Source organism: Dermochelys coriacea, chromosome 1 (assembly GCF_009764565.3).
Source record: "Dermochelys coriacea isolate rDerCor1 chromosome 1, rDerCor1.pri.v4, whole genome shotgun sequence".
Classification (NCBI taxonomy): Eukaryota; Metazoa; Chordata; order Testudines; family Dermochelyidae; genus Dermochelys; species Dermochelys coriacea.
In genome coordinates, this window is record NC_050068.2 from 135948876 (window position 1) to 135973820 (window position 24945).

General features: G+C 42.7%; 1 protein-coding gene across 4 annotated transcripts in view; it reads left to right on the top strand.

Annotated features, from left to right (window-relative positions):
• The window catches only part of GLRA2 (glycine receptor alpha 2), a 169865-nt gene extending 145283 nt beyond the window's left edge, over positions 1 to 24582 (top strand). For all 4 annotated transcript variants that reach the window (XM_038413744.2, XM_038413753.2, XM_038413788.2 and 1 more), the window contains one exon: positions 24000 to 24582. In XM_038413744.2, the coding sequence (XP_038269672.1) occupies positions 24000 to 24278 (279 nt within the window). In that variant the 3' untranslated portion in view covers positions 24279 to 24582. The remainder of the gene's footprint in view (positions 1 to 23999) is intronic.
• The last annotated feature ends 363 nt before the right edge of the window (positions 24583 to 24945 follow it).

Sequence of the window (24945 nt, forward strand, 5' to 3'; positions counted from 1 at the left end):
AATAAAGGTTATTACTTTCCCATGATTTTCCATGTCTTGACTGCAACTCAGCCACAATTATTTGACAATCATCCCATGATTCAAATAGGGCCTAAGTTATATTAGCAAACCCTTATTTTTCCCAATGTTTTAAATAAGGTAATCCTAATTCTCTATCAGAAGAGTTCTTCAACTCAATAATTGCATTCTGTCTACCCAAGCTCCCAGTCTTGCTCCCACTAGAGTCAATGGCAAAACTCTTTTAGTAATGACTACTTCCATGAGTAATGTCTCATGGATCAGCTCATCTTTTGGAGTGAAGCTGATTGGAAAAATTGTCACCAAAAAATGTTTTTCAGCAACAAACTGAGGAAAGTTCCAGGGAGTATCTCTGACAGCTGCCCCCAGGACTCCCAGGGGTAATGGACACCCTGTGGAAAAGATAATGCACTCCTAAGATTTGTTACTTTTTTGGCTTAAGCTCCATAGGGCTGGAGGGGAGATGCTGTTTGCCCTGAATCTGGCCCGCTTACTCCTCCCTGCATCCCACCCAATCTCTGTCCCTTTCCTTGCCAAGATCCAGGACCCAGGGAATATCATCCATAGGACTCAGGAGGATTAGTGTTGTAAAGATGGCCGAGTCTTGACTTCCATTTGGGAGTGAGGCAATCCATGTGAGGAGGGGACTTTCTGAGCTCAGGGGACAGTCCAAGCCATGGAACTGAATACATGTCACCTGCATAGCACCTCTGAATTTTGCATTTTTTTTAAACCACAGTGTTTCAGAATAAATAAATACAACCAGATTCCTGCAGGAAAGTGAGAGAGTAACAAACACACAGCAGCCAGGCATCATGTAGGCAAGGCTAGTGCAAGATGACCAATGTATTTCAATCCTGACCTGCAACAAGTCCGCTACACCGGTGCTGAACCTTTCCAGAGCATATAACACCAATTGTTTCAAATTATGTGGTAAATGTGGGAGGTGGGCAAGTGTCTAATAGGATCCATGAAATACACACTTACATGTGACCCAATTAATCCCATTCTCCAGAGGGAAAAAAGGCTGCAGATTGAATGTAATCAGTAGTGAAGCATTCTGTAATGATTTTGTCCAAACAACATTGTGCAAAAACAAAGGGTGCATCTATGCTGTGATAAAAGACCCGGAGCACAGCTGTGGCTAGCTCGGGTCAGCTGACTCAGGCTTGCAGGGCTTCAGCTGTAGGGCTATAAAATTGCAGTGTAGACATTCAGGCTTGAGCTGGAGCCCAGGTCCTAGGACCCTTCCACTCCTGGGGTCGCAGAGCCTGGACTTCAGCCTGAGCCCCAACAAATACATTGCAATTTTATAGCCGCACAGCCCAAGCCCCATGAGCCCAATCAGCTGACCTGGGCCAGCCTGGGCCACTTTTCTTGCAGTGTAGACCACACCAAAAGTGCCTTGTATTAATTAGGCTGAGAATTTGATGGTTTGCAAAACTTCTTGGGTGAAATTCTGGCTCCAATGAAGTCAGTGGGAGTTCTGTCATTAACTTCAACCAGGTCAGGATTTCACCCCTTAATTTTTATTTTTTTTTGGGAAGGAGTGAAAGAGTGATGGTTTTGTAATTCTGATTCAAATCTGCAAGCCTTACTACTTGTAATTTAAACTGATGGGGCCAGATTCTGACACCCGTACTCTGATTTAGTTGCACCTCACTTCTTGGTCAGTCCTCGCAACCCACTCTTCTGTAGGTTCTGCATGTAGTTTTCCAACATGATATCTCTCAGCTGTCCGTATGTAGTAATTTCATTTACTAGAACACTCTGTTTGTGAGTCACTCATTCATTTTTAATGCTGTGCCTTCTTGATCAGCAACAGAGAGTTGCCTCCTGGTGCTCCATAATCTTCATCTGCCAAAAGAATTGCTAATTAAGAATGGAGATTGCGTCCATGTTCATTAGAGAGAAGCTAAATTACAACTCAAAGCTCCCATCTTTCTAGGAGAATAAGTTTTTTGGTTTTTTTATCCTCCTGGATAAAAAGTTCTTATGTCTCTAACTGTGCAGAGCTGAACAGACACTTTCCAAGAGATTTGCCTAACTGCTCCCTTGTAACCTGTAACAGGTTCCTCATCATGCTTGCATTGAGGTCTGACCCCCGCAGTGCGGTTTACCTGTGTCTTCAAGCCAGTAAGAATGAGCTATACAACAAATAATTCTAGCATAGACCCAGCTCTGCTATGATCACTGTTTTCAGGCTTAACAGAGCATTGGGTAGAATCAAATACTGTCACTTTTCTTGTTTACTATATCTGCTGAGTTTCATTCTCACAGACTTTGTTCTGTCCTCACCCCAGCAGACCAGGGAGGCTCCAGTACAGACTCTAATCCCCATTTTAAAGGGCCAACAGCGAGTGATGCCATTACCAGCTAGCACAATATTTGTCTTCTGGGTTTCCTTGCCCCTACCTGACTCTTCAGTTACCACATAATTTCCCTCACCTCTGAAATCCTTGTGTGAAATTCCCTCACCTCTGAAATCCTAGCTTTATTGTCCTGTTTTAAATCTTTCCTACATCATCTATTCTAGTTCTCTCTTTAATTCCATCAAAACTGGATTTCATTCCCTTCACTCCAAAACGAGCCTTACCAAGACTACTAATGACCAGGAAGCCTAGTTTTTCATGATAAAAAAATCCAAAATTCTCCAGTAAAAACACATTGAAATGCTGAGCTTTTGTTTCCCTAGCCACAATATCTCTCTCACTATATATCTATCTCTATCATCTATCTATAGATAAAGATATGTATAGTATCAGTGGAACACAATGTTTTACTGATACGGTGAAACCCTGTTTATCTGCTCTAATTGCCAGATCAGACAATCAAAAATTTGGATAACCAAGAAAGTTTAAGGCCCACTGCCCAAGCCCAGTGACTTGGGGCTGACAGCCTGAGCGCCACTGCCCAGGGCTTGGGCTGTCAGCCCCAGTTCGGTTAATATGGAGAGCTGGATAATGAAGGCTTGGATAAACAAGTTTCTACTCTATATGTTTGTATTTTTTCTCAAAATGTAAGAACCAAAGATTCTCAATAAAAATACAAATTCCACATTTTTCTGTGGCAAACTCTGGTTTCTAGGATCCCTGCTAATAACATCTTCCTAGCTAAGCTCAAGGCATTCTTTTCTTCTTGATTTGTCTGCTGTCTTCAAAATGGCTGGTTGGCCTTAACTCCTCTGCTATTTCTGTACCCCTTACGCTTCCAACACTGTGCTTTACTATTTTTTCTCCTGTCTTTGTTTAACATTTCCTTTGGTGGCTGCACTACCTCTCCTATGTATTTTTTATGTATTTTCTATCTCCAGATGTCCTCTTACCTAGCCATCTTTTCTGATGTGTGTGTGTGTGTGTGTGTGTGTGTGTGTGTGTGTGTGTGTGTTTGACTAATTTCTTGTAGCAATCACAGCAGAAGTGAGTCATCATGTGGGATCTGAATAAGAAGAGGGGAGTAGTAATAGTTATTTATTATGAGTAATATCATTATTGGGTGTAATGTCTGTACTTGAAAACAATTTTAATAATGTGGCCAGAAATGCATAATTGTGAAAATATTAATTCAAATTTTACACCAAGAGCAAAAGAAAGATGTTACCTGCTTGAGCTAAACAGTCTGCAGTCCTGCATTGTAATCCATAGTTAGAATGCAAATAGGGTTATGCTACAGAGTGCTTGGTAGGGATGTCACCTCTTAGCTATTTCTTATACTTGCAAATAAATTAGACAATGGAGCTTTGAACTTTGCAGTGGAGTCATGCAGCGGTCTGCTGTTTCTCCTCAGGATGGAAGACCCAATCCAGAAAGGTGCTATATATGGCTAGATCAGTCAACTCAGCACTAACATTTATGAATTATTTAGCACCTTTCCAAAATTGGTCATGAAGTACTTAGTAGTACTTAACTTTAGTGGTCTTAGAACTGAGTGAGTGTCCATTGGGGCAGCTGGGAATGTGCATATATCCCACTGTGAATGAAAAGGGGGTGGGGATGAGAACATAGCATGTAAAATTAATCAAGAGAGGTCATAAGAAAAATAAGTACTAAATGAAAGCAAGCGGGACAGATTAGTGATACAAAGTGCTCGAACTCTGATTTTGCAAATGCTCATGTCTTGTTAGGGGCCCAATCCAGCATTCACTGCACAAAAGTATCACTGATTTCAGTCTGCTAGGAAAGCAGGTGTGATGCTGGCAGACCAGGTGCCAGCTCTTGCCAAGTCTGTAGGTGTCAGCTGAGCACTCATGAATTCATAGCTGAAAATCAGACCAGCTCACCTGTATATTAGTATTGTTTGAGATAGGTGTTAGACGTCTAAGCATGACTCTAAAAATGCTTGTAAGTTGCTTCATGCATTAATCTTACTTGTAATGTCTATATCCCATGCTGTAAGGTAATCTGAAAGTTTTGCTTTATCGTTGTAAAAATGCCTAGTCTGAACTTGTGAACTCAGACAGGAAGAGTGGTTCACCCCACCCATCAAAGAGGATTATCAAAACTAAGTGGGTCATCGTAAGATATCATGTTACAAATACTTTGATAATTGCCCCTACACAGGTTAATTCAGAAGGTCTCATCCCATCAGTTTGAATTCTGGAAGAGGGAACTAAAGATAGCTGACATGAAGATTTTTTTTTAAATCTTTTTCTGTCGGGACTCTCACAACGACGAGCTAAAAAACAAAAGCAGAAATCCCCAGAGTCAACCTGAGTAGACCTAAAAGACATTCAGTGGACAGATTACTACATCTCTGTCACCTTTTGGAACCTAAGGCTGTAACACATTTGTGCTTATATGTTGCCTGCTTTAATTTGTAATAACTCTCTAATTCCTTTTTCCTGGTTAATAAATCCTTAGTTAGTTTACTATAGGATTGGCTATCAGATATATCTTTGGTGTGTGGTCTAAGACACCAACTGATCTGGGGTAAGTGACTGGTCTCTTGGGACTGGAAGCAACCTGAATATTTTGTGATTATTGGTGCAAGTGACCATTTCTCACTAAGTCCAGCTTGCCTGGGTGGCAAGATAGGTGGAGTGCCCAAGGAGACTGCCTGTGACTTCATGGTAAGACTAGTTCAATGATCCAGGAGTTCACATTTGTTACTGCGTTGGTGAAATCTAATAATACCACCAGTTTGGGATCTCTGCCCTGCTTTTTGACAGTTTTCCCTGAGGCTGGCATTCACAGTTGTGATCCACTCCAGCCAGCATAACAGCAGGATTGGGTCGTAGTTGCACAAGGAGTTCCAGTTCTTTGTATTTTCTTTCCGTGTGTTTGTGAGAGAAAGAGAGCGAGAGAGCGCACCAGTCCTAGTATGATGTTTAAGGTCTTGATCATGCTAAGAACTATGCACTCCTTTCAAGTGCTGGGTGCCCTCAGCTCCCATTAAAGGCAGCACTCAGCAAGGTGCATGAAGAACCTGGTAGGTTAGAGCACTAGTTGTGTGGTTCAGTTGGCTAAGACAATGTGAGATTGGGGATGATGCAGATTGTCAAGGTTTTTAACATCACACCTGTGCTATCCAAGGATTTGGAAACTGAGTTTCCAATTTCAGCCCTTTGCTGTGACTCCTACTTTCACTTTGTACAAAGTATGACATAAATGCAATTGAATGGCTAACAGTAGCAATTCTCTTTTAAAATGCATTCAAGTCCTACATTTCCTTGGTTTGGAGGTGTTGTAGATTTGTTTGTCATGCACAGCAAGTGAAGCAGTTCCATTTTTTCAGGCATGGGCTGAGCTCTTCATGTTCTGTTCTGTTGCCATTTTTATGTTCTGGATGTCAATGTGGGGGATTAATAATGCTGTTCCTCCTTCTAGTGACCAAGGGGATTGTCAGAGTATTAAGAGTCTGATGCAAGCAGATTTTGCAGGCACAAAAAGTGATGTCTAGAGTTCTTGCTGCAGATAAAAAGATGCTTTTTGAGTCTATACAAAAAAGGACTTATGTGTCTATTTTTTTTTCAAATATGCAACCACCCTTTTAAGTTTCACTACTGCTGCCCACTTATATTCCTTTATTATTTTTATATGGTGGGGATGCATCTTTGTGTGTTGTCTGTTTCTCTTATTTGCTCTTTGATCATCATTCTCTTTTTTCTTGTGGCTTGTGTTGTGTTGTTTTGAGGTAAATATAATCAGCTTGTATTTTGCTTTTTGCCATGTGAAGACTCAGGACCTTGTTGTCCTTCTTTGTTCTGGTCCTATTTTATCTTGCGGGTGTTTGTGGAATCTGGGCCTAATAGCAGACAAAGATCTTTTTTTTATCAGCTGCATACATTTGATCTCAACATGTGTTCTTTCAAGAATACTTTTCTCATCCTATATGATCTTATATATTGTTTCATTCCAACAAAAATATATGTTCTTTGAGTTCTGTTTAGTTTTTCCTCTCATGTTTCACTTTCCTTACTGATATCCCACTGTTCTAAAGATAATGCCATATGCTGTCTGTGGCCTTGCATTGTAGAAGTATATCTAAGTTCCAGTGGGCCAGATCTGCAGCATTGAGACCCACTCGGCACGCGAGAGAGAGAGGGCTGTTAGGGAGCAGATTACAGCTCCTTGATTCTCACACTGCAGCTGCTCTGGCCTTGGTGCAAGTTAGAGCATGCTAAGAGCTGCTCTGATTTATGTCAGGTGATTATGTTCCCTAAGGGATCATACACCAGCTGACAATTGGCAAAGCCATATGGAGTGGAGATTTTATTCTGTTCCTGTTCTGGGCCCTCCTTACCAAAAGGAGGGAGTGGTGGTTGTCGGAGCTGGTACCAGCTTTATACTAACTGAGAGCTTCATCCAGCCGGGGTAATTCTAAGCTGGGCAAGTACTGCAAGATTCCAGTTCTTTTGTCCTGCACTGGACGCACACAGCAGTTGGAACTGGTGAAAACAATTTGGCCTTGTAGGTTGTTCATTTCTGTCCCACTCTTATGGACAGAACTATCATGCAGCATAGTCAGAGGTTCAGAGCAGGTGAAAATATTAATCAGTGCTTTCATATAATTTGTTCCATCACGTGGCTATCACATGTTATGTGAGTCAGTGAATTCATCACCGAGACTTGTGAGGGTCCAGCTCCGCAGTGAAGCTGTACCTTCTTTTTGGATGTGTTGACCTCAAGCTCAGTATTTTTTGATGATGTCCTATAATTCTCCTTGACTTCCAAGAAGACTTGGAATAAAGGTCAGTTTTTAAAAACCAAGTATTGTCCCAGCCAAGAGTCTTAATAATCTTTTCCATTCTAGGCCTGGTCTCTCTGACTTCTCTTTCTACTATAACAGCAGAGGCTAAACAACTTTTGATACTCAAATCATGTGATGTGAGTCATATAGGGATAAGATTTCATATCCTTGTCAGTCTCCCATCAGCTTGTCTGTCTTTTTAGTCTTTGCTTACCATCTCAGACTTAAGAACTGCTCCCCATTATCTAGACCCTTTTAGAAGTTACTCCCAATTCTAACTTCTGCTTTGGTTGGGGAAGTAATTTTCAAGTTTTGCGTCATGAGCAAAGATTAATCCAATTTATTTTATGGTGGCACACAAAAACTTAAATGCACAGTGGAGTCTCAGAAAGCAGATTTGATTGTAGAATGTTTGGAGTTAGCTTAGCAATCAGAGCTCTGAAAAGATTGGTGGCGAGAAGGCAGAACTATGGATTAAAGTGCCCAAATGATTTTTTTAAGGTATGTGCAATCTTCATTATCGTCACGCAACATTAGGCAAATGAAAAGAAAGTAGAGACTATATCAGAGGTGGGCAAACTACGGCCCGCAGGCCACATTCAGCCTGCAGGTCCATCCTGCCCGCCCCTTGAGCTCCTGGCTGGGGAGGCTAGCCCCTCCCCTGCTCTTCCCCTGCAGCCTCAGCTCGCTGTGTGCCGCCAGCGCTCTGGGCGGCGGGGCTGCAAGATCCTGCCAGGCAGTGCGGTGGCGTAGCTAGCTCTGGCCGGGCGGCGCGGGTCCCTGCCGCTCTGAGTGACATGGTAAGGTGGTGGGGGGCAGGGAGCGGGGGGGAGGGTTGGATAAGGGGCAGAGGGTCCCAAGGGACAGTCAGGTGATAGGGAGCAGGGGGTGGTTGGATGGGATGGAGGTTCTGGGAGGAGGCAGTCAGGGGACAGGGACCGGGGATGGGGTTGGATAGGCGTGGGAGTCCCAGGGGGCCTATTGTGGTGAGGGTGTGGATAGGGATTGGGGCAGTCAGGGGAGAGGGAGCAAGGGGGGGATCGGATGGGGGTGGGGTCCCGGGTTAGGGGCAAGGGATCCCAGGAGGGGGTGGTCAGGGGACAAGGAGCAGAGGGGTTGGATGGAGGGAATTCTGAGGGGGGGCAATCAGGGGACGGGAAGTGGGAGGGGGGTGGATAGGGGGCAGGGGCCAGGCTGTTTGGGGAGGCACAGCCTTCCCTACCCAGCCCTCCATACAGTTTTGGAACCCCGATGTGACTCTCAGGCCAAAAAATGTGCCCACCCCTGGACTATATTGTGCTTCTATAATTCTATAAAAGGCAGCAGCTAGCCATATTGGCTACTAACATGACACTTGTGGTTTGAGTCAGAAGGACCTTTACAAGGCTCTGTAGACAACACTGGCAAATTGGCAGGTTGGCACACAATAGCTATTTCATTTTGGGCCTTGCAGCAGTACACGTTTTAGATAAGTGTGTGACAAGAGGGCAGTATTGGATTTCTGCACAAGGATTTGACAGCCCAAATAAACAGCAGCCATATATAATGGCAAAAAATCATATAATTTATCACCTTCGAAGCAATAGGCAAACTAAACACAACATCATCTTATAATGACATAAGGAGGAACTGCCTCTCTCTTTTTTCTTTGTTTTATATAGTTATTAGAGCAGGCCCTGCTGAGCAGAAGGGGAACATATGACTATGTCATGCCTTGGATATAATCTCTTAATCAGAGAATCATAGGACTGGAAGGGACCTCGAGAGGTCATCTAGTCCAGTCCCCTGCACTTATAGCAGGACTAAACAGATTGTTGTATTTATTATATTTTCATTTGTTTTAGGAGCTATTCCAAGATAGAGAAGTTGGAAGCAACTGTTTAAACATGACAAACACATTTAAAATGTCCCCTGCATAGCTGTTCCTTGTGGTGATGTCTTAGTGGCCCAAGCATCACATTCTGAAATACCTAGATTCCCTCAAACCAGTTTCCAGGGATGACACAGCTCTTCATCCTTTTGAGGCAGAGGCATTGCGTTCCATGCAGCTTATTTGTACATGGAAGTTTAAAAACAGAGGCTATCAGCGACTCCATTGCACTTTTTGTAAGAGTGGGGCTTTGCCTTGATCTCCTTGACTAATATCCCCTCCCCCCCCCATTGTTGTGCAGTGTGATCTCCGTTTGGCGGCTGCATTTAGCCCCAGAGGGGGCTTTATTTGAGGGTTGCTATAGTTTCCTGCACAATGGGACATATATTCCTCTATACTGAGAGGCATTTGGAAATGAAACTTTGCTTTGATGTTATCTCTCACAGGCTTATACTTAATTTCAAATTGAAATCTGCGTGTTATACCCGCAACTGTGCTTTGGAAACTTGCAAAGAAACATCACCGGGGGAAAAATCATAAAGTAGGTGGTACACTCCATTACTGTAAGCTGGGCAACTGCTCTAGATATGTACACAAGGCCCTCTCATTTTACTCTGTCCAGTTACTTGGTCCCCATCACTGTCGTATCTAAGTGATTCCCAGAGGCATGCGTAGGAATTTAATTTCACCCCTTTTGACAGGGCCAGTGGGAGTTAGGCACCTAAATACCTTTGAGGATCTAGGCCTGCAAGATTGAGACTGCTCAAACTCACCGTCTGTGGCAGAGTCATAAATTGAGCCCAGGTGTCCTAAGACCCAGTCCACTGACTTGCAGGATGATGGAGAATGATGAGAAGGAACACAAGAGATGGTCTCCTGCATCTCCCCTGCTGATTACATGCCTGCAGGGAGACCTGTACCTGTTCTGTGGAGGCCCCGGCCTCTTTCAACTGGTCGACAGGAACAGTGTTTCCAGCAGCCTCTTTCCCCACATAAGAAAGCCCCCAGGAAACATGGGCAACATCTCAGCAGCAAAATCCCGTGGGGCCTGGCACAAGCAACAGCAGCACTTCGAGATCAGCCAGGAGAGGTTCCTTCCTCCCCATCCCCCATGTAGTGGGAGTGGAGATTAATATACAGAATCAAAGAGCCAGGGAAGCTTTTGACCCAGCCACTGGAGCCAACATTCACAGCCACCTCCATTAATCACGGAGCAGCTGCCCAGACACTCCCCAGCACTGCTGCGGTGGCAAGGCGCTACTGACGGGATCTGGACAGAGAGAGAGCTAGGAGAGCCTGGTAAGGAGCCTTCAGGAGCCTCTATTCCACAGCACATCCCTGCCCAATCCTGCAGTGGCTCGGTTACTCCCTTCCAGCAATGTCAGCCCAGCACTGTCTCTCAGTGCAGCAAACAGGCCAAGGACTCCCTGTGAATTTCCAGGTTTGGAGCCTGTGGTGCTCCTAGAATGGGATCCAACTATATCCAGGCCACTTCCGGGAATCTCCCTTTAACAAAACATAAGACCCTGGGAAGTCCCTTTCCGGGCATGGTTCAGCACAAACCCCTCTTTCTCAGCGCAAGAAAGCTTCTCAAAAGAGCAACTATAAAGTCCCCCCCACCCACCCACCCACACACACACACTTCTAGGGAACCATCAATCTGAGGAGGAGGAGGATCAAGTGGAGGAATAATAAAGTCTCACAAATGTTCAGAACCCTTTCGTCACTTTAACATAAAGCACAAGAAAGCCCCCAATCTGCATCTTCTAAAGAATCTGATTCAGGGGATGCCTCTAGCACAGGCGTTCCCAGACTTTTTTTCCCTGAGGCCCACCTGTGCAGCTGCAATAGGCCCTGCAACTGAAGGCATCAGGCCAACAAAAATAAACAAACACCAGAGAATTGTCCTCTGACACCCTAAGTGCCTCACATGTTTTCACAAGCAATGCTAACGTGGGTGGATGGTATTGCAAGTATGGTCTCTCTCAACCTATTTAAAAAAAGAGCTTCGAACCTGAGCAGGAGTCAGGGTATGCAGAAAGCCATTCTAGATCTCCTACAAATGGGAGCAATTGAACCCATCCTGTCTCTTCAGAGAAAAAAAAAAAGCTTTACATGGTATTGTTCCTTGTTTTGTTTTTTTAAAAATGGTTACAGGGCACGTCTCGACATCAAATATCTCTACAGATCATTAAAATTAATAAAATAACATTTCAAAATGGTGACCTTAAAATCCACACTCGTTGCCATCAGTGGATGGGACAACGGATTTGGCCACCTTCTGGCCAAAGGTAGCATGCGAGCCGATTTTTACTGGCATGCTGCTGCCAGCTGGGGTCCCAGCTGCCGGCCCCGCTCAGCCCGCTGCCTGCCTGGGTGAACGGAAACCCTGGCCGCCAGCGGGCTGAGTGGGGCCAGTGGCCAGGAGCCGTCAGAACCCCAGACCAGCAGTGGGTGAGCCACTGCCAGTCTGGGGTTCTGTCGGCCACCCAGTTCAGTCTGCTGAGTCTGGGGTTCCAGCTGCCAGTCCCTTGCCAGCTGGGGTCCCGGCCATCTGCTCTGCTCAGCCTGCTGCCGGCCTGGGATACCAGCTGCTGGCCCCGCTCACCTTGCTGCTGGTCTGGGGTTCCAGCCGCCTGGCCCCCTGCCAGCTGGGGTCCGGGACTCCGGCCCTGCTCAGCCCTCCTGCCGGCTTGGGGTATTGGCAGCCAGCCCAGGGCTCTGCTTCTGACCAGGGCCCAGCGCTCTGCAGCCCTTATCAAAAATTACACTACAATTAGCTTAAAAACTGCTTTGTATATTATAGTAATAGTTCAAAAATTTATAATGTTAATAAATACATAATGTTTGATGACACAAAGTAGTTGTACTTATGTGCCTGTGCTTAATTCATATTTTCAATGATTTACCTTCTAAAAAAATCTCAAGTCTCACTCCCCCAGAAAGGACAGCTCGCATCCCCAGAGGGTGCGTGCACCCCAGATTAAGAACCACTGCACTAAACTGATAAGATCAGCATTTTAATTTAATTTTAAATGAAGCTTCTTAAACACTTTAAAAACCTTGTTTACTTTACATACAACAATAGTTTAGTTATATAATATACACTGATAGAGAGAGACCTTCTAAAAATGTATTACCGGCACGCGAAACCTTAAATTAGAGTGAATAAATGAAGACTCAGCACATTACTTCTGAAAGGTTGCCAACCCCTGATCTATTCATTGCACAGCTCAGGCCAGAAGGACAAAAGCTTTGTGCTCTATTATCCGGTGTCAGACTTTGAAAACATCCATTTCCAGATGGCTGAGATACCGTATATCAGAAATTTACAAATCAAAAAGCCTAGCTCCATCTTCCAATGTCGGAGCTCTCTCCCTCAGAATCATGGCAAATTCATGGGCAGAAAGATCATATTTCTCATACAAGTAAAGCAGCCACCTGAGCAACTGTTCATGCTACCTTCAAAATTCTACAAGTTGAAAATCCAGCCATCTGATGCTGCCTTCAGAGAGACAGATGTTCTTTACTGTGGTATCCCAGTAACTATTAGGAAAAGGTTATCCTCTTTCATATCTATACATAACTGAATGTTGTTGTTCTCCAGCTGCCCCAACCCCCCCGAAAGTGGGTACTTCTATGAAAATCTCAATGTAATGGATCTATGGACATCAGAAAGTGGGATTGTGCTAATGAAGATTGCGGATGATACAAAGCTGGGAGGTATTGTCAATTTAGAGAAGGACCAGGATATTCTACAGGAGGAGCTGGATGACCTTGTAAACTGGAACAATAGTAATAGGATGAAATTTAATAGTGAGAAGTGTAAGGTTATGCATTTAGAGATTAATAACAAGAATTTTCGTTATTACCTGCTATAATAGCTGGGAACGCATCAATTAGAAGTAATGGAGGAGGAGAAGGACCTTGGAGTATTGGTTGACTATGAGTTGACTATAGCCTATGACTATAGGATGACTATGAGCTTCCAATGTGATATGGCCATGAAAAAAGCTAATGCGGTCTTGGAATGCATCAGGAGAGGTATTTCCAGTAGGGATAAGGAGGTTTTAGTACCATTATACAAGGCATTGGTGAGACCTCACCTGGAATACTGTGTGCAGTTCTGGTCTCCCGTGTTTAAGAAGGATGAATTCAAACTGGAACAGGTACAGAGAAGGGCTACTAGGATGATCCAAGGAATGGAAAACTTGTCTTATGAAAGAAGACTTAAGGAGTTTGGCTTGTTTAGCCTAACTAAAAGAAGGTTGAGGGGAGATATGATTGCTCTCTATAAATATATCAGAGGGATAATTACAGGAGAGGGAGAGGAATTATTTCAGCTCAGCACCAATGTGGACACAAGAACAACTGGATATAAACTGGCCACCAGGAAGTTTAGACTTGAAATTAGACGAAGGTTTCTAACCATCAGAAGAGTGAAGTTTTGGAATAGCCTTCCAAGGGACGCAGTGGGGACCAAAGATCTATCTGGCTTTAAGATTAAATTTGATAAGTTTATGGAGGAGATGGTATGATGGGATAACGTGATTTTGGTAATTAATTGATCTTTAAATATTCATGGTAAATAGGCCTAATGGCCTGTGATGGGATATTAGATGGGTGGGATCTGAGTTACCCAGGAAGGAATTTTCTGTAGTATCTGGCTGGTGAATCTTGCCCATATGCTCAGGGTTTAGCTGATCACCATATTTGGGGTCGGGAAGGAATTTTCCTCCAGAGCAGATTGGAAGAGGCCCTGGAGGTTTTTCGCCTTCCTCTGTAGCATGGGGCACAGGTCACTTGCTGGAGGCTTCTCTGCTCCTTGAAGTCTTTAAACCATGATTTGAGGACTTCAGTAGCTCAGACATAGGTGAGGTTTTTCACAGGAGTGTGTGGGTGAGATTCTGTGGCCTGCATTGTGCAGGAGGTCAGACTAGATGATCATAATGGTCCCTTTTGACCTTAGTATCTATGAATCTATGAATCATTACAAATAATAATAGGACATTTTTTTCTGTCTTACCTGAACATTTCCTTTCTTGAAGTATTGAGGTCCACAGATCCCCCTACCCTTTATGGGGTGTTAATTGGGAAAATATATTGAATAATAAATTGGCACTCAGTGTTTGTTGTTCATTGAATTCCTTGCTCTGCAGGAGGGTTGTTCTCTTTTGTCTTAGATCTTAATTTTCCTTACTGATATAGAGTGCTAGGCTATGGAAGTGTCTCAATTGGCAGTTTCTCAGAGGTGCAGCCACAACTCCCCTGCCTCTGATTGACAGGTTTGGCCTTCCTCTAAGGCTGCATAGAGCAGAGTGCCCAATGTCCTGGGTCTGGAGACCTCATTACTCCACAAAAGGACAGTTTCAGGTAAGACATGGATAAATTTTCTTTATTCCTTTGAACTACCCAGGCAAGCATAAAGTGGCTTTATAGAAACCCTCTCATTTTTTTTCCTTTATTGGTGCATGCACACTGCAGTCCTTCCAGACTACACATCTGTGTAAGAGAAGAAGGGAATATGTGCTTAGATGCTGTTCTCAATTTGGGTCTCCCAAAGATTTAGTGGGTGCCATGCACTACCTTGGATAAAGCTTGTCAGACTGTGACCATTTTGACCTGCATCACATTAATAGTTCGATCTCCAGCTCTGTAAAAAAAAAAAAAAAAAGCCATTTAGAAACCTTTTGAAAAATTGCTATTTTTTTCCAGGGGTTACCTCTCCATGACCCCTAGCTCAAAGGACCCCAAATTTGGGTCACTACCTTTACCCTGCATCCTTCTGAGATGCACCAAATTTTCAAAGAAATCCAACAAAACATGTTGATTTTAAATGACTTAGAAAGGTATTCTTTTAAATAGAAGCTGTGAGACAACCTTAACTGTCGTGGTGCTGCTGCACCACTTTAATAACAGAGATGCTTCCTGCCACAAAGAGCTAGTCTGTGGATGTGGATATGTGCAGAGTTTGTGCATGGATTGGGGTACATTGGCAGAGCTGTGGGGTGCAGGAAGATTGAGGTGCAGGGGGTTGGGGTGCACTGGGGGCAGGGGGAATTTGGTGCTGCATGGTTCTGGTGCACTGGCAGAGCTAGGCGTGCCACACCTCCCTCATCTGAGCCCCAATCTCCTTCCCTCCCCTACTTCCCATCCCCATTTATCCTGCTCCCCAAAGCCCCCCTCCCCTTGCTGCAGCCCCAAATCCCTCTCCTCTTATTCTCCCACTCCTCCACCCCTTAATTTCAAGACACTGACATTCCTTCAGGTATAAAAAGAATATATGCAATCGATGTTATTGAGTGCCTAACTTCATTCTCTAAGAATAGAACCAACAGTAGTTGAAAACACATCAGTTTGAGCCTTATCTTTAGCAAACACCTAAAGCTTAAACAAATATTGCTTATTTATTAAGCATGTGTTCCTGTAGGTGTTGTGTATGCTAATATAGAATTTAGCACACAGTTATAAATTTAGAACATATAAGAAAAGGTAGATGTCATTACTGTGCCTGTTATTACTGGGCATGGCACTGCAGTTCCAGCAATATTTTGAATCATTGAACTCTCTTCTTATGGATAATTTAGCAAGTTATTGAGTTTTGCGTAGCATAGAGCACGATCTAATATGCATGATTGGCAACTCTTTCTGTTAAGCTCCACACTTAGAAAAATAACAAAATCCCACATTCTGGGTTTGCATACTTTTAGTATTCATTTTCCAAAATTCACTAAGCGGATCATGCAGCAAGTTTCTGAGCCATCAGAACAAGCCAAGACAGGGGAGGGTCAATCAACATGATTCAACAATACATCAGTTTTTCATGTCAGGATCTGGGAATGGCCTATTTAGTGAAATGTAGTACAAATAGATCATGAGCTGTTGCAAAATGTCTTGCATAATTAGAACTGTTTTGAGATATGGTAAACTATATGAATTTCCAAAAACAGATGTGTGTTCTTCTACTTAGCTGGTTTTCTGTTCAACTTCTATTTAAAAGTCTATATTTCTAAGTCACTTAAAATCAGTGTAAGCATTCAAGCATGTTTAGTTATTCTGAGAAACTAAAGAGAGAGAAATTCATGTACCTTAGTAGCCAAGTCTATAAATTTTTTTAACTGGAACAGGGTTTGGCAATCAAGAGCCTGTGACCCAACGTTTTTTATGTTAATGTTCTTATGAGTCGAGCTGGGCCTCAGAACTGTTCCTCTAAGAGCAATTTTTTTTTTTTGGACAAAGGATGAGGATGCAGAAACCTGAAGTCCAAAAGAAGCACAAATGTTGATTATGAGGGCACTGGGTGAGGTTATTGAGCTAACAAATATCTAAAGGTCACATTCAGCAGAATGCTCCAGCTGCTTTGTACCTTCCTATGTGATCCAGTGACACGGAGAAAGGAGAGGCTTTGCAAGAGGAAGATACGGCATTTGTTTAGGAGCAAGTTAAGAAAGAGAAACTGTGGTGCAGGATTGGATGGAGAGACACGAATTTGGGATACAGAGATAGATACGAGAGTCATCAGCATAGAGATGATGGTTGAAACTGAGTGAAGTGATGGGCCACCCAAAGAAAAGGTGTAAATCATGAAGGCGGCAGGAGAGAGCCCTGTGGCACTTCTATTGATACTGGGAGGATGAACGAGAAGGACCCACCAAAAGAGATGCTGAAGTAACAGTTAGAACATTAGGAATAGAACTGGGAGAGGACAGAATTGCAGAAGCAGTGGACAGGTCAAGAGTGAGATGCTGTGGGGACCTTGAGATTTGGCTAAGAAGAGGTCACTAGAGATCTTTGTGAGGCAGTTTTGGTGGAGTGAAGGGGACAGAACACAGACTGGCAGAGATCAGTGAATTTAGACAATAATTGTAAATGACATATTTAAAGAGGTTAGACATTAAGGGAAGGGAACAATTATGTTGGAAGCGGGACAGTCTGGTGAATCCAATGGCATTTTACTGAGAATGGGGGAGTCCTCTGTATGCTTTTATTTAGAGAGGGAGGATCCAAAGAGTAAAGAGAAATTGAGGAGGAGGGAGATGTTGGGGTTAAATCAGGTTAAGAGGCAGGAGGGAATGGATTTATAGGAGCAGGATGAGGGATTAGAAGTATTCAGCAGGTGAGAGCATTAATCCTGGAGGAGAATGAGAAGAGTGTTGGCATAGCAACATCTGTGCATCCCCACCCAGTCTAGTCATGGCATTAAAGAAGGAAAGGAAAGGGGCTGGAAAGAGAAATTATGGGAAAGCTTCTTGGTCTTCTCTTTGGAAAAGAGAGCGAGATCTTGTATGGAACAGGTGGAGGGGGCAGGAAGAGAAAAGGATTTGTGAAGGGAGTTGCATGTGGCAAATAGACAATGGAGGTGATGGGCCTGGGAGCCAGTGACAATGGCAACATGATGCTGTTTGGCCAGGACCATTTTGAAAAAGAAGGATGAGCAAACCACTCTGGTGAAAATCTGCATGGTCTTGAGATTTTCTCCAGAGGCAGTGGTATGGGAGTGGGAGCAGAGAAAACGGGCGCTGGCCAGGGCTGGGGGTTAGTAGGCAGATGATATGATGGAAGAAGAAGTAAAAGGGAGAGAGAGGACTACTGAGATTTTACTACAGCCAGCAGAGGCAAAGGGGAAGACAGCTGGGAGGAGGAAACTGATAGTGGCATGTAAAATATCTCCTATTTCCATAATTCCCTTTCTTCCATTAAAGACACATGTATCACTGCTCCTGTTCTCAAGACTGGAAAGTAATAAAGTGGGCTGGCCCACTATACAGATGAGTTAATTTTTATCCCATTGAGTATTCCCCAAACTCCTTCCAAATCTGTCATACCATAGACAACAAGTAAGAAATGCAGACCGTTATAGCAAAGAGATGCCCAAACACAAATACATGCAATGCAGTCTATATGGTAAACAACTATCAACTGTACAAGATCATATAGCAAACTTGCGCTTGGTGTACATGATTATGGTTAAATTTTACACAGGACCTTATTTCATTTCCATCCTATGCATATTATTAATGACCGTGTGGGAGTTTGCATTTATCACTTACCCCATGAAAAAACAATTGTGTAAAAGGTTAACAGATCAGGCTGCTGTATCTTTGAATGCCTATTGATTTTTAATCTTATGATGTCTCATTTGCTATGAATAAAAAAAATTGTTTTAATAGAATGATCCTTTTATAAAAGCAGATCAAAATGAAAAGACAATGGAGAATTTGTGGTAGTAAATTCCTAATAGCATCAAGCTGTCAGGATGTTTTTAAAATGCAACAACTTTGTTTAACCCAATCTCACTTCAGAGCCATGTAAAAACAGCAGGTGAAATCCAGATGATTGAGATTTTTGGCTAGCAGAACATAAATGATATGCAAAGCCAGGAAGGAGGATAATCTATAGTATGGAAGATATGGAGAAAACCCAACACTTTATTGATGAGAAGCTCAGTGCTTAAAACTGGTAATTGGAAAAGGCATTGATTTGTCGATTGTCTTTATTTGCTGCAAAAAAACCCAAACAAACCTAAGGGAACTTGCATGCGAATACTTTTAAGACCATGCAGACATTCCTGTCTATTTTTAGCTATGGATTTTAAATTATTAATATCATTTGAAATGTTTAATTAGTTTTGAGAAGCATTTGCATAAATTAAATGCATGAGGTCTGTCTGAGGAAGCTGTGGTAATCTCTCTCTGGATATTTGTGGTTTTAGTAAATAGTTTAAAGGAAAGGATCTATCAATAGAGAAAAAAACATGTTCTTTTCCTTCTCTGCATGGCTAATCTTTAGCTGGAGGAATTATATGCATGTATTTGTTATGTTTGACCGAAGTAAGTGGCAGTGATATGGGGAACACTCAAAGATGGCAGCGGAATTCAGCTGGTTCCCCACATCCCCACAACATGGCATGGATGGTCTTCTTTTACATTCCTTCTTTTGCTGTTGGTAGCTGCCAGGCTTCCTTCTTTGCTGGGGAAGACTGTTGCTTGTTCAATGCAACTACAGGGGGAGTATGGATGCATAAGGTACTCCCTTAATTTTCCTGTATAGGCTACCTACATTGTAGGTCAGAGCTCAGGTTGGGGAACCCTCTGTGGGGTTGCCACTTTCCTTTCCATGCATATGAGTGGGATGTAGGTAAGCAAGCAGGGCATGGATGAAGCCTTAAATCCACCCTCCCTCACCCATTTCACCAGCCAGTAGGCATAGAAAGGGAAGTCATCAGTATCTATCAAAAGGCTGCTGCAGATGACACTACTTCTCCAGGGACCACACAGTGACTCTGAGATAGGCACTGCCCCTTACTTAGGGTGGATTGTATTCTTACAATCTAGCCCTAAGTATGGTCTCACTGAAAAGAGGGAAAATTGAAAGAATTGAAAACCAAGGCTGAAAAAAATCAGGAAAAGATTCCTAACAGTGAGATTTGTTGGGCTGCCAGCCACACTAGAACTGTAACCATGTATCCCTCATCGCTACAGTCCGGTAAGGGAAACACCTCCACCAGAGCCAACAATTGAGATCCTGAGGTTGTCTGCTGCACTGGGATTATTCTTTGACAGTAAATTCCCAAGTGCTTTCACTCAGCCCAGGTTTAAATGTTTCAGGCAAGGTGGCTTCCACGACTTCCCTTGGGAAATTACTCTATGGTCTATGCTTCAGCTCGAATCTATTTGAGGGACTTGTTCTCTGTCCTGGACAGTCCCAGTTACCTGATCAAGTGAAGAGGACAAAATGATGTAGCGTTGTAGTGTCTTAACAGTTACATGTTGGTGGTACCTGGAGGCTGTCATGCACCAGGTGCACAGAGTGAGCAGGATTAAAGCCCCTTTAAAAATGAGACCCTACTGAAGCCACCATTTTCCACTCACTGAGAGCAATTAGGCTGGTCAGAAATTCATTCCCCATAAAAATCAATGAGAAAGGCAGGCAGACTTGTGTCAGGGAAGTTTCTCCTACATATTTTCAATTTGGAAAGTTTTTAGGTTTTAGCAAATGTAGTTGCAAATTAAATTGTATTTGTTTGCCTGTGGGCAGATAGGGTTCTGGAGTTTGTCACTGACCCACAAACCTCACTCAAACAGACCGGTTTTACATTGGTCTACACTGACTTCCCTGGAGTTAGTGTGGCTTTACACTTAAACAGAGTGGAATCAAGCCCAAATCAGCTTTGCTCCCACCACACCACTTCCCTTGGGTCTCTGTGCATCTCTGATCCTGGGTTCTTCAGGCATTTGCCTCTATTGCCCTGTGTGCTTTATCTCAGCTGGGATCTCTGGGTTGAAGGATTTTCCTGCATGCAAATTCAGTTCTTTAATAAAACTCCTCTGTTCCCTTTCGTCACAATTTGGCAGCCCTGTTAATGATTGTCTCACATTTTAATTAAAATGCAGCACTAATTACATACATTTAAAATAACCACACTATAGTCTACTCAGACCTGCATAAACCCAGCAGGACAAGGAAAGTGAGGTGGTTATGCTGAATCCATTTGGTGCAGAAAGGGAAATAACCCCCAAATCAAAATAATGGGAATGAATGCTTCTGCTATGTATACCCAGAGGCAGACTAATGTGAGATTCCCGCTGATATGCTGACCAGACGACTGTGTGTACATCACAAATGGACTGGCAGAACTGTTATCGAACCTGGTAATGAAATCATAAGAACAGCCATACTGGGTCAGACCAAAGATCCATCTAGCCCAATAGCCTGTCCTCCAACAGTGGCCAATCCAGGTGCCCCAGCAGGAATGAAGTCTCCAAACTTCATTGTCCTGAGAGACTTTAACATCCAGACAGAGTCAGTCACATACCGCAGAGAAGCCCAGATAGTTTGGTTCTCCAGGCAATCCACTGGATTTGATCAAGCTTAGTGTACATGTAGAGAGCACAGTAATTATGCCCTACACTATGGGGTCGCCTCCTACAGACAAGTGTCATATTTAATTTTCATAGCACAATTCTTCTGACAGTGTGGGAATGAACAGTTAAGGGACACAGCACTTCAATCTTGCTCATATTTCTTTTTCATTTATTATAACCCCATCCAAGTTACAGCTCTCCATACATTCTAAACTACACCCACACCTCTTATCATTTCCATAAATGGACATAAAATTAAGAATATTACAGGGAGACAGTTACATTTCATTTCCATATCATGGAGCCTGTTTCAGAATCTTTCTTGGCCACATTTCAGGATCTGGGCCAACAGTTATTTCTTTGATTGAAAGTGTGTCCCCATTTGTTACTCAAGTGTGGAATTTGGGAGTCTTCGTAGACCATTATCAGTGAAAATGGCTGCTTTTTTTCCTGTCTGTGCCTGGCTAGGAGATTGGGACTGTTTCACTCAGCTGTGACCCTCCTCTCGATAACCCACATCTTTAATACATCTAGACTGGCTAGTGGTAATGTGCTGTATTATGCTAAGCTTGCATTCATTTAGCAGTTGAAACAAGTTCACTTATTAAGTGGGCATATGACACTGATGCATTATCTTCTGCAGTGGATGTTTGTTGGCTTCTAGATGGAGTTTAACATAGATTTTTAATTTAGAAAGCCATAAATAGTGTGGGGTTTGACTATCTGAGGCCTTATCTACACACACACTTGAACTGATTTAATTAAATCTATTTAACAACACACAACTGTAGTTAAACTGGTACAAGTTTGTGGTTAGCTCAGACCTGAGAAACTGGCTTTCGGTTTCTGGGCTACAAGCACATTGAGGAGTTGGAGCTGAAAGGCACCTTAAATTTGGAATACACTCCCTCCCTTGGTCTGATACAGCCTGAGTCTGTTGATGTTCAAGGAACACAGCAAAGGCCATCATTCTGGGAAGAGCTAAAATGTGTGAGAAGGAGGGAGTTGGGGGTGGGAGAATAGAAGGATGTCAATTGGGTTTTGTTTCTTGCAGACGGGCTTGGTTTGTTGGGAGCTGTTGCTATTTCTCTATTGTTTTGTTTTATTATAATGGATTGTATTTTGCATGTCATCGAGGCACCTAGAAACTAGCATTGTATATTTTCAATAAGTAAAATAACTATACCTCCCCTGCCCTGTGGGCTGTTGGGCAAGGATAATTTATCATGCAACAGAGAAAAACCAATTTGTCACCTGTTGTAAGAACATCTTGCTGCTTGCATTTCTATGTGTATCTTTGGTATTTTTAATGATTACTGAAAAAGCTCTTTTTAAAAACAAAATAAAGGTAATACTACCGTATTCCTACTGTATAGCATTTTCTATCTTTGATATCCTGCACATATAACAACAACTTATTCCTTACAATTCGTGAGGTAGGTATTTATTATATTCCTTTTGCAGATGGAAAAATTGAATACAGGGGCTAGAATCTGCATTCAGTTACACTGGTATAAATTGGAAGTGACTCCAGGTGTGTTATCCTTGATTTACAGTAGCATAAGATCAGAATCAGGCCTGGAGCATTGAAAGGATTTGCCCAGCGACACACAACAAGGCAGTGGCTGAGTTGGGACTAGAACTTTGGAGTCTCCTAGTCCTGTGCTCAGTCTGATAGGCTAAACTTCCTCCTAAAGCGCCCTCACAAATTACAGAATATATGTATATATTTAAAATAAATACATGTGATAACACAACTGCCGTCCTTTAATCACCTTCCACATTCTGTGTTTGTATTTTGTCTACAATGGCTAGTGACACAGAAAGTATGGCAGGCAGTGCGTCTGCCTGCATTGTAGCAGGGTTTAGGATGGTCACTAACTAATGCAAGAGAAGCACCGTGCCCTGAACTCGTGGCTCAGCAGTCTCATCTTTAAGCACTTTACTTATTTATAATAATAGTAGGAGCAGAACTTTTACCTTTTTAGCTTTTCCCAGACGGACTGAAAATGAACAAATCGCAACAAGAGAGCAAAACATTTCACTTTCATGCTGCTGAAGATTTGAGACAAAAAGGACACAAGTGGTAACAAGCCTTGTGTTAATACAATTATACACCTACTGGTGATTATAGCATATGGCAGTCTTCACCCCAAAGTACTTGGGTCTGAAAGGCACGATTTGTTGCCTTCACTTCTTTTAGCCTCACTCAGTATAACCTATTTCTTTTATCATGGCTTTTGATGCATTGTTGTTTGCTCACATCAGTATGTCAGCTCTAAGGTAAGCAAAGCAAGCTTGATGATACAGGTGGTACAGATGGGTGACCCTCAACAGAAGGAGAGACAGTGGAGTTAAAAAGCTTCACACTAGCTGTAGCTCTGGCCCATTGTTTTCTGCAATCCCTTGATCTGTATTGCCATCAGAAAGCTGTTGGAATAGAGACATGAGAGAGCACTCTGCACTCGTGAGCCTCAGGAAAGTTTATTTAAAATCAACAGTGAAATGTCTGTCCGTCAAAAAAAAGTGAAATAATAATAAATAATTAATAATAATAACAACAACAGTGAAATAAATAGCACAGCAAGTGAGTTCTCTATGCTCTTCCTGACTTTTCTTGTCCTCAGCCACATCAAATTTAGGAACTAGGGCAGCTTCTGGGCTTGCATTTCATCCCGAGTAGAATGCAGGAGAATGGAGTCACTTGTTTGGTGGTTTTGAATCATCCGTGGAGGGCTGACAGTAATTGTAGCTCAAACATTGTTATTCTATCAAAACGGTCATGACAATTTACCAGCTCAGGCACGAAGTCTTCATCACCTAGTTATCAGGATGATGATAAAGGGCATGATATTTACTCACCTGTCAAAAAATATTATATAGCTTGAGGCGAGCGAACCGGTGGAATTTTGTAGGGCAAATTTTGTTATATTAACTTGAACCACAAAGCTTGTCCGCAGGTTTGTTAAGGAACTTTGCAGTGCTCCTGGATGCTACAACCTTAATTGTATTCTACACAGACAATTGATTGCCTCTTATTTCTGTCCTTTATCCTCCAGGAAGATGACGTTACCCGTGACAGTCGATTCAATTTCAGTGGTTATGGGATGGGTCACTGTCTCCAGGTCAAAGATGGCACCGCAGTCAAGGCCACTCCTCCAAACCCCCCTCTGGCGTCACCAAAGGATTCAGAGTCCATCAAAAAGAAGTTTGTTGACCGTGCAAAAAGGATTGATACAATATCCCGAGCTGCGTTCCCACTAGCCTTCCTCATTTTCAACATCTTTTACTGGATTACATACAAAATTATACGGCACGAGGATATTCACAAGAAGTAGGCAACTCGCTGGGGGTGCTGGGACCTTGTTGCCAAAGCGATTTGCTTGTAAATAAACCATGAAATGTCTTTCTGTCATTTGGACTGAGGATTTTTTTTCATCCACGCTACTGAAGAGAATAAGACAAAAAAATGGAACGGAAGAAAAAGCATAGGAAAAAAGTGATTGACTAAAAATAAAAATGCCGTGGGACCATGCAATACGGATCCCCTTACATACACTCAATATTGTTCTTCCAGATTCTGCATTGATCAGACATTCTTAAACAAGGCCAAATTTTACTCAACAGTGTCACTAAGATATTGAAAATAATAAAAACAACTGACCAACCTGAAACACCTATTATGGGACTGTAGTGGCTACAGTACAGTGAGTTATAAGAGGACCAAACTTATTCAGGATAATGCTGCCTTTCTATTTGAAACAAGTCTACTGAGCTACATTCCTTTAAAATGTCTGTAATTAGCAGTTCACCAAGAAGTCCTTTTGTGCGTTGTCACTGATTTCTAACAGGGAAAAATGATTTATACTTTAATATCCTTGTGGGTGTGCATTTTAATATTATCTTGCTTTATTAGAATTGTAATTTTGGGGTCAAACTTGTGTATTGTGCTATTTATTTGATAGCTGACACTCATAGAAACCAGTTAAACTGCCCATTTTATTC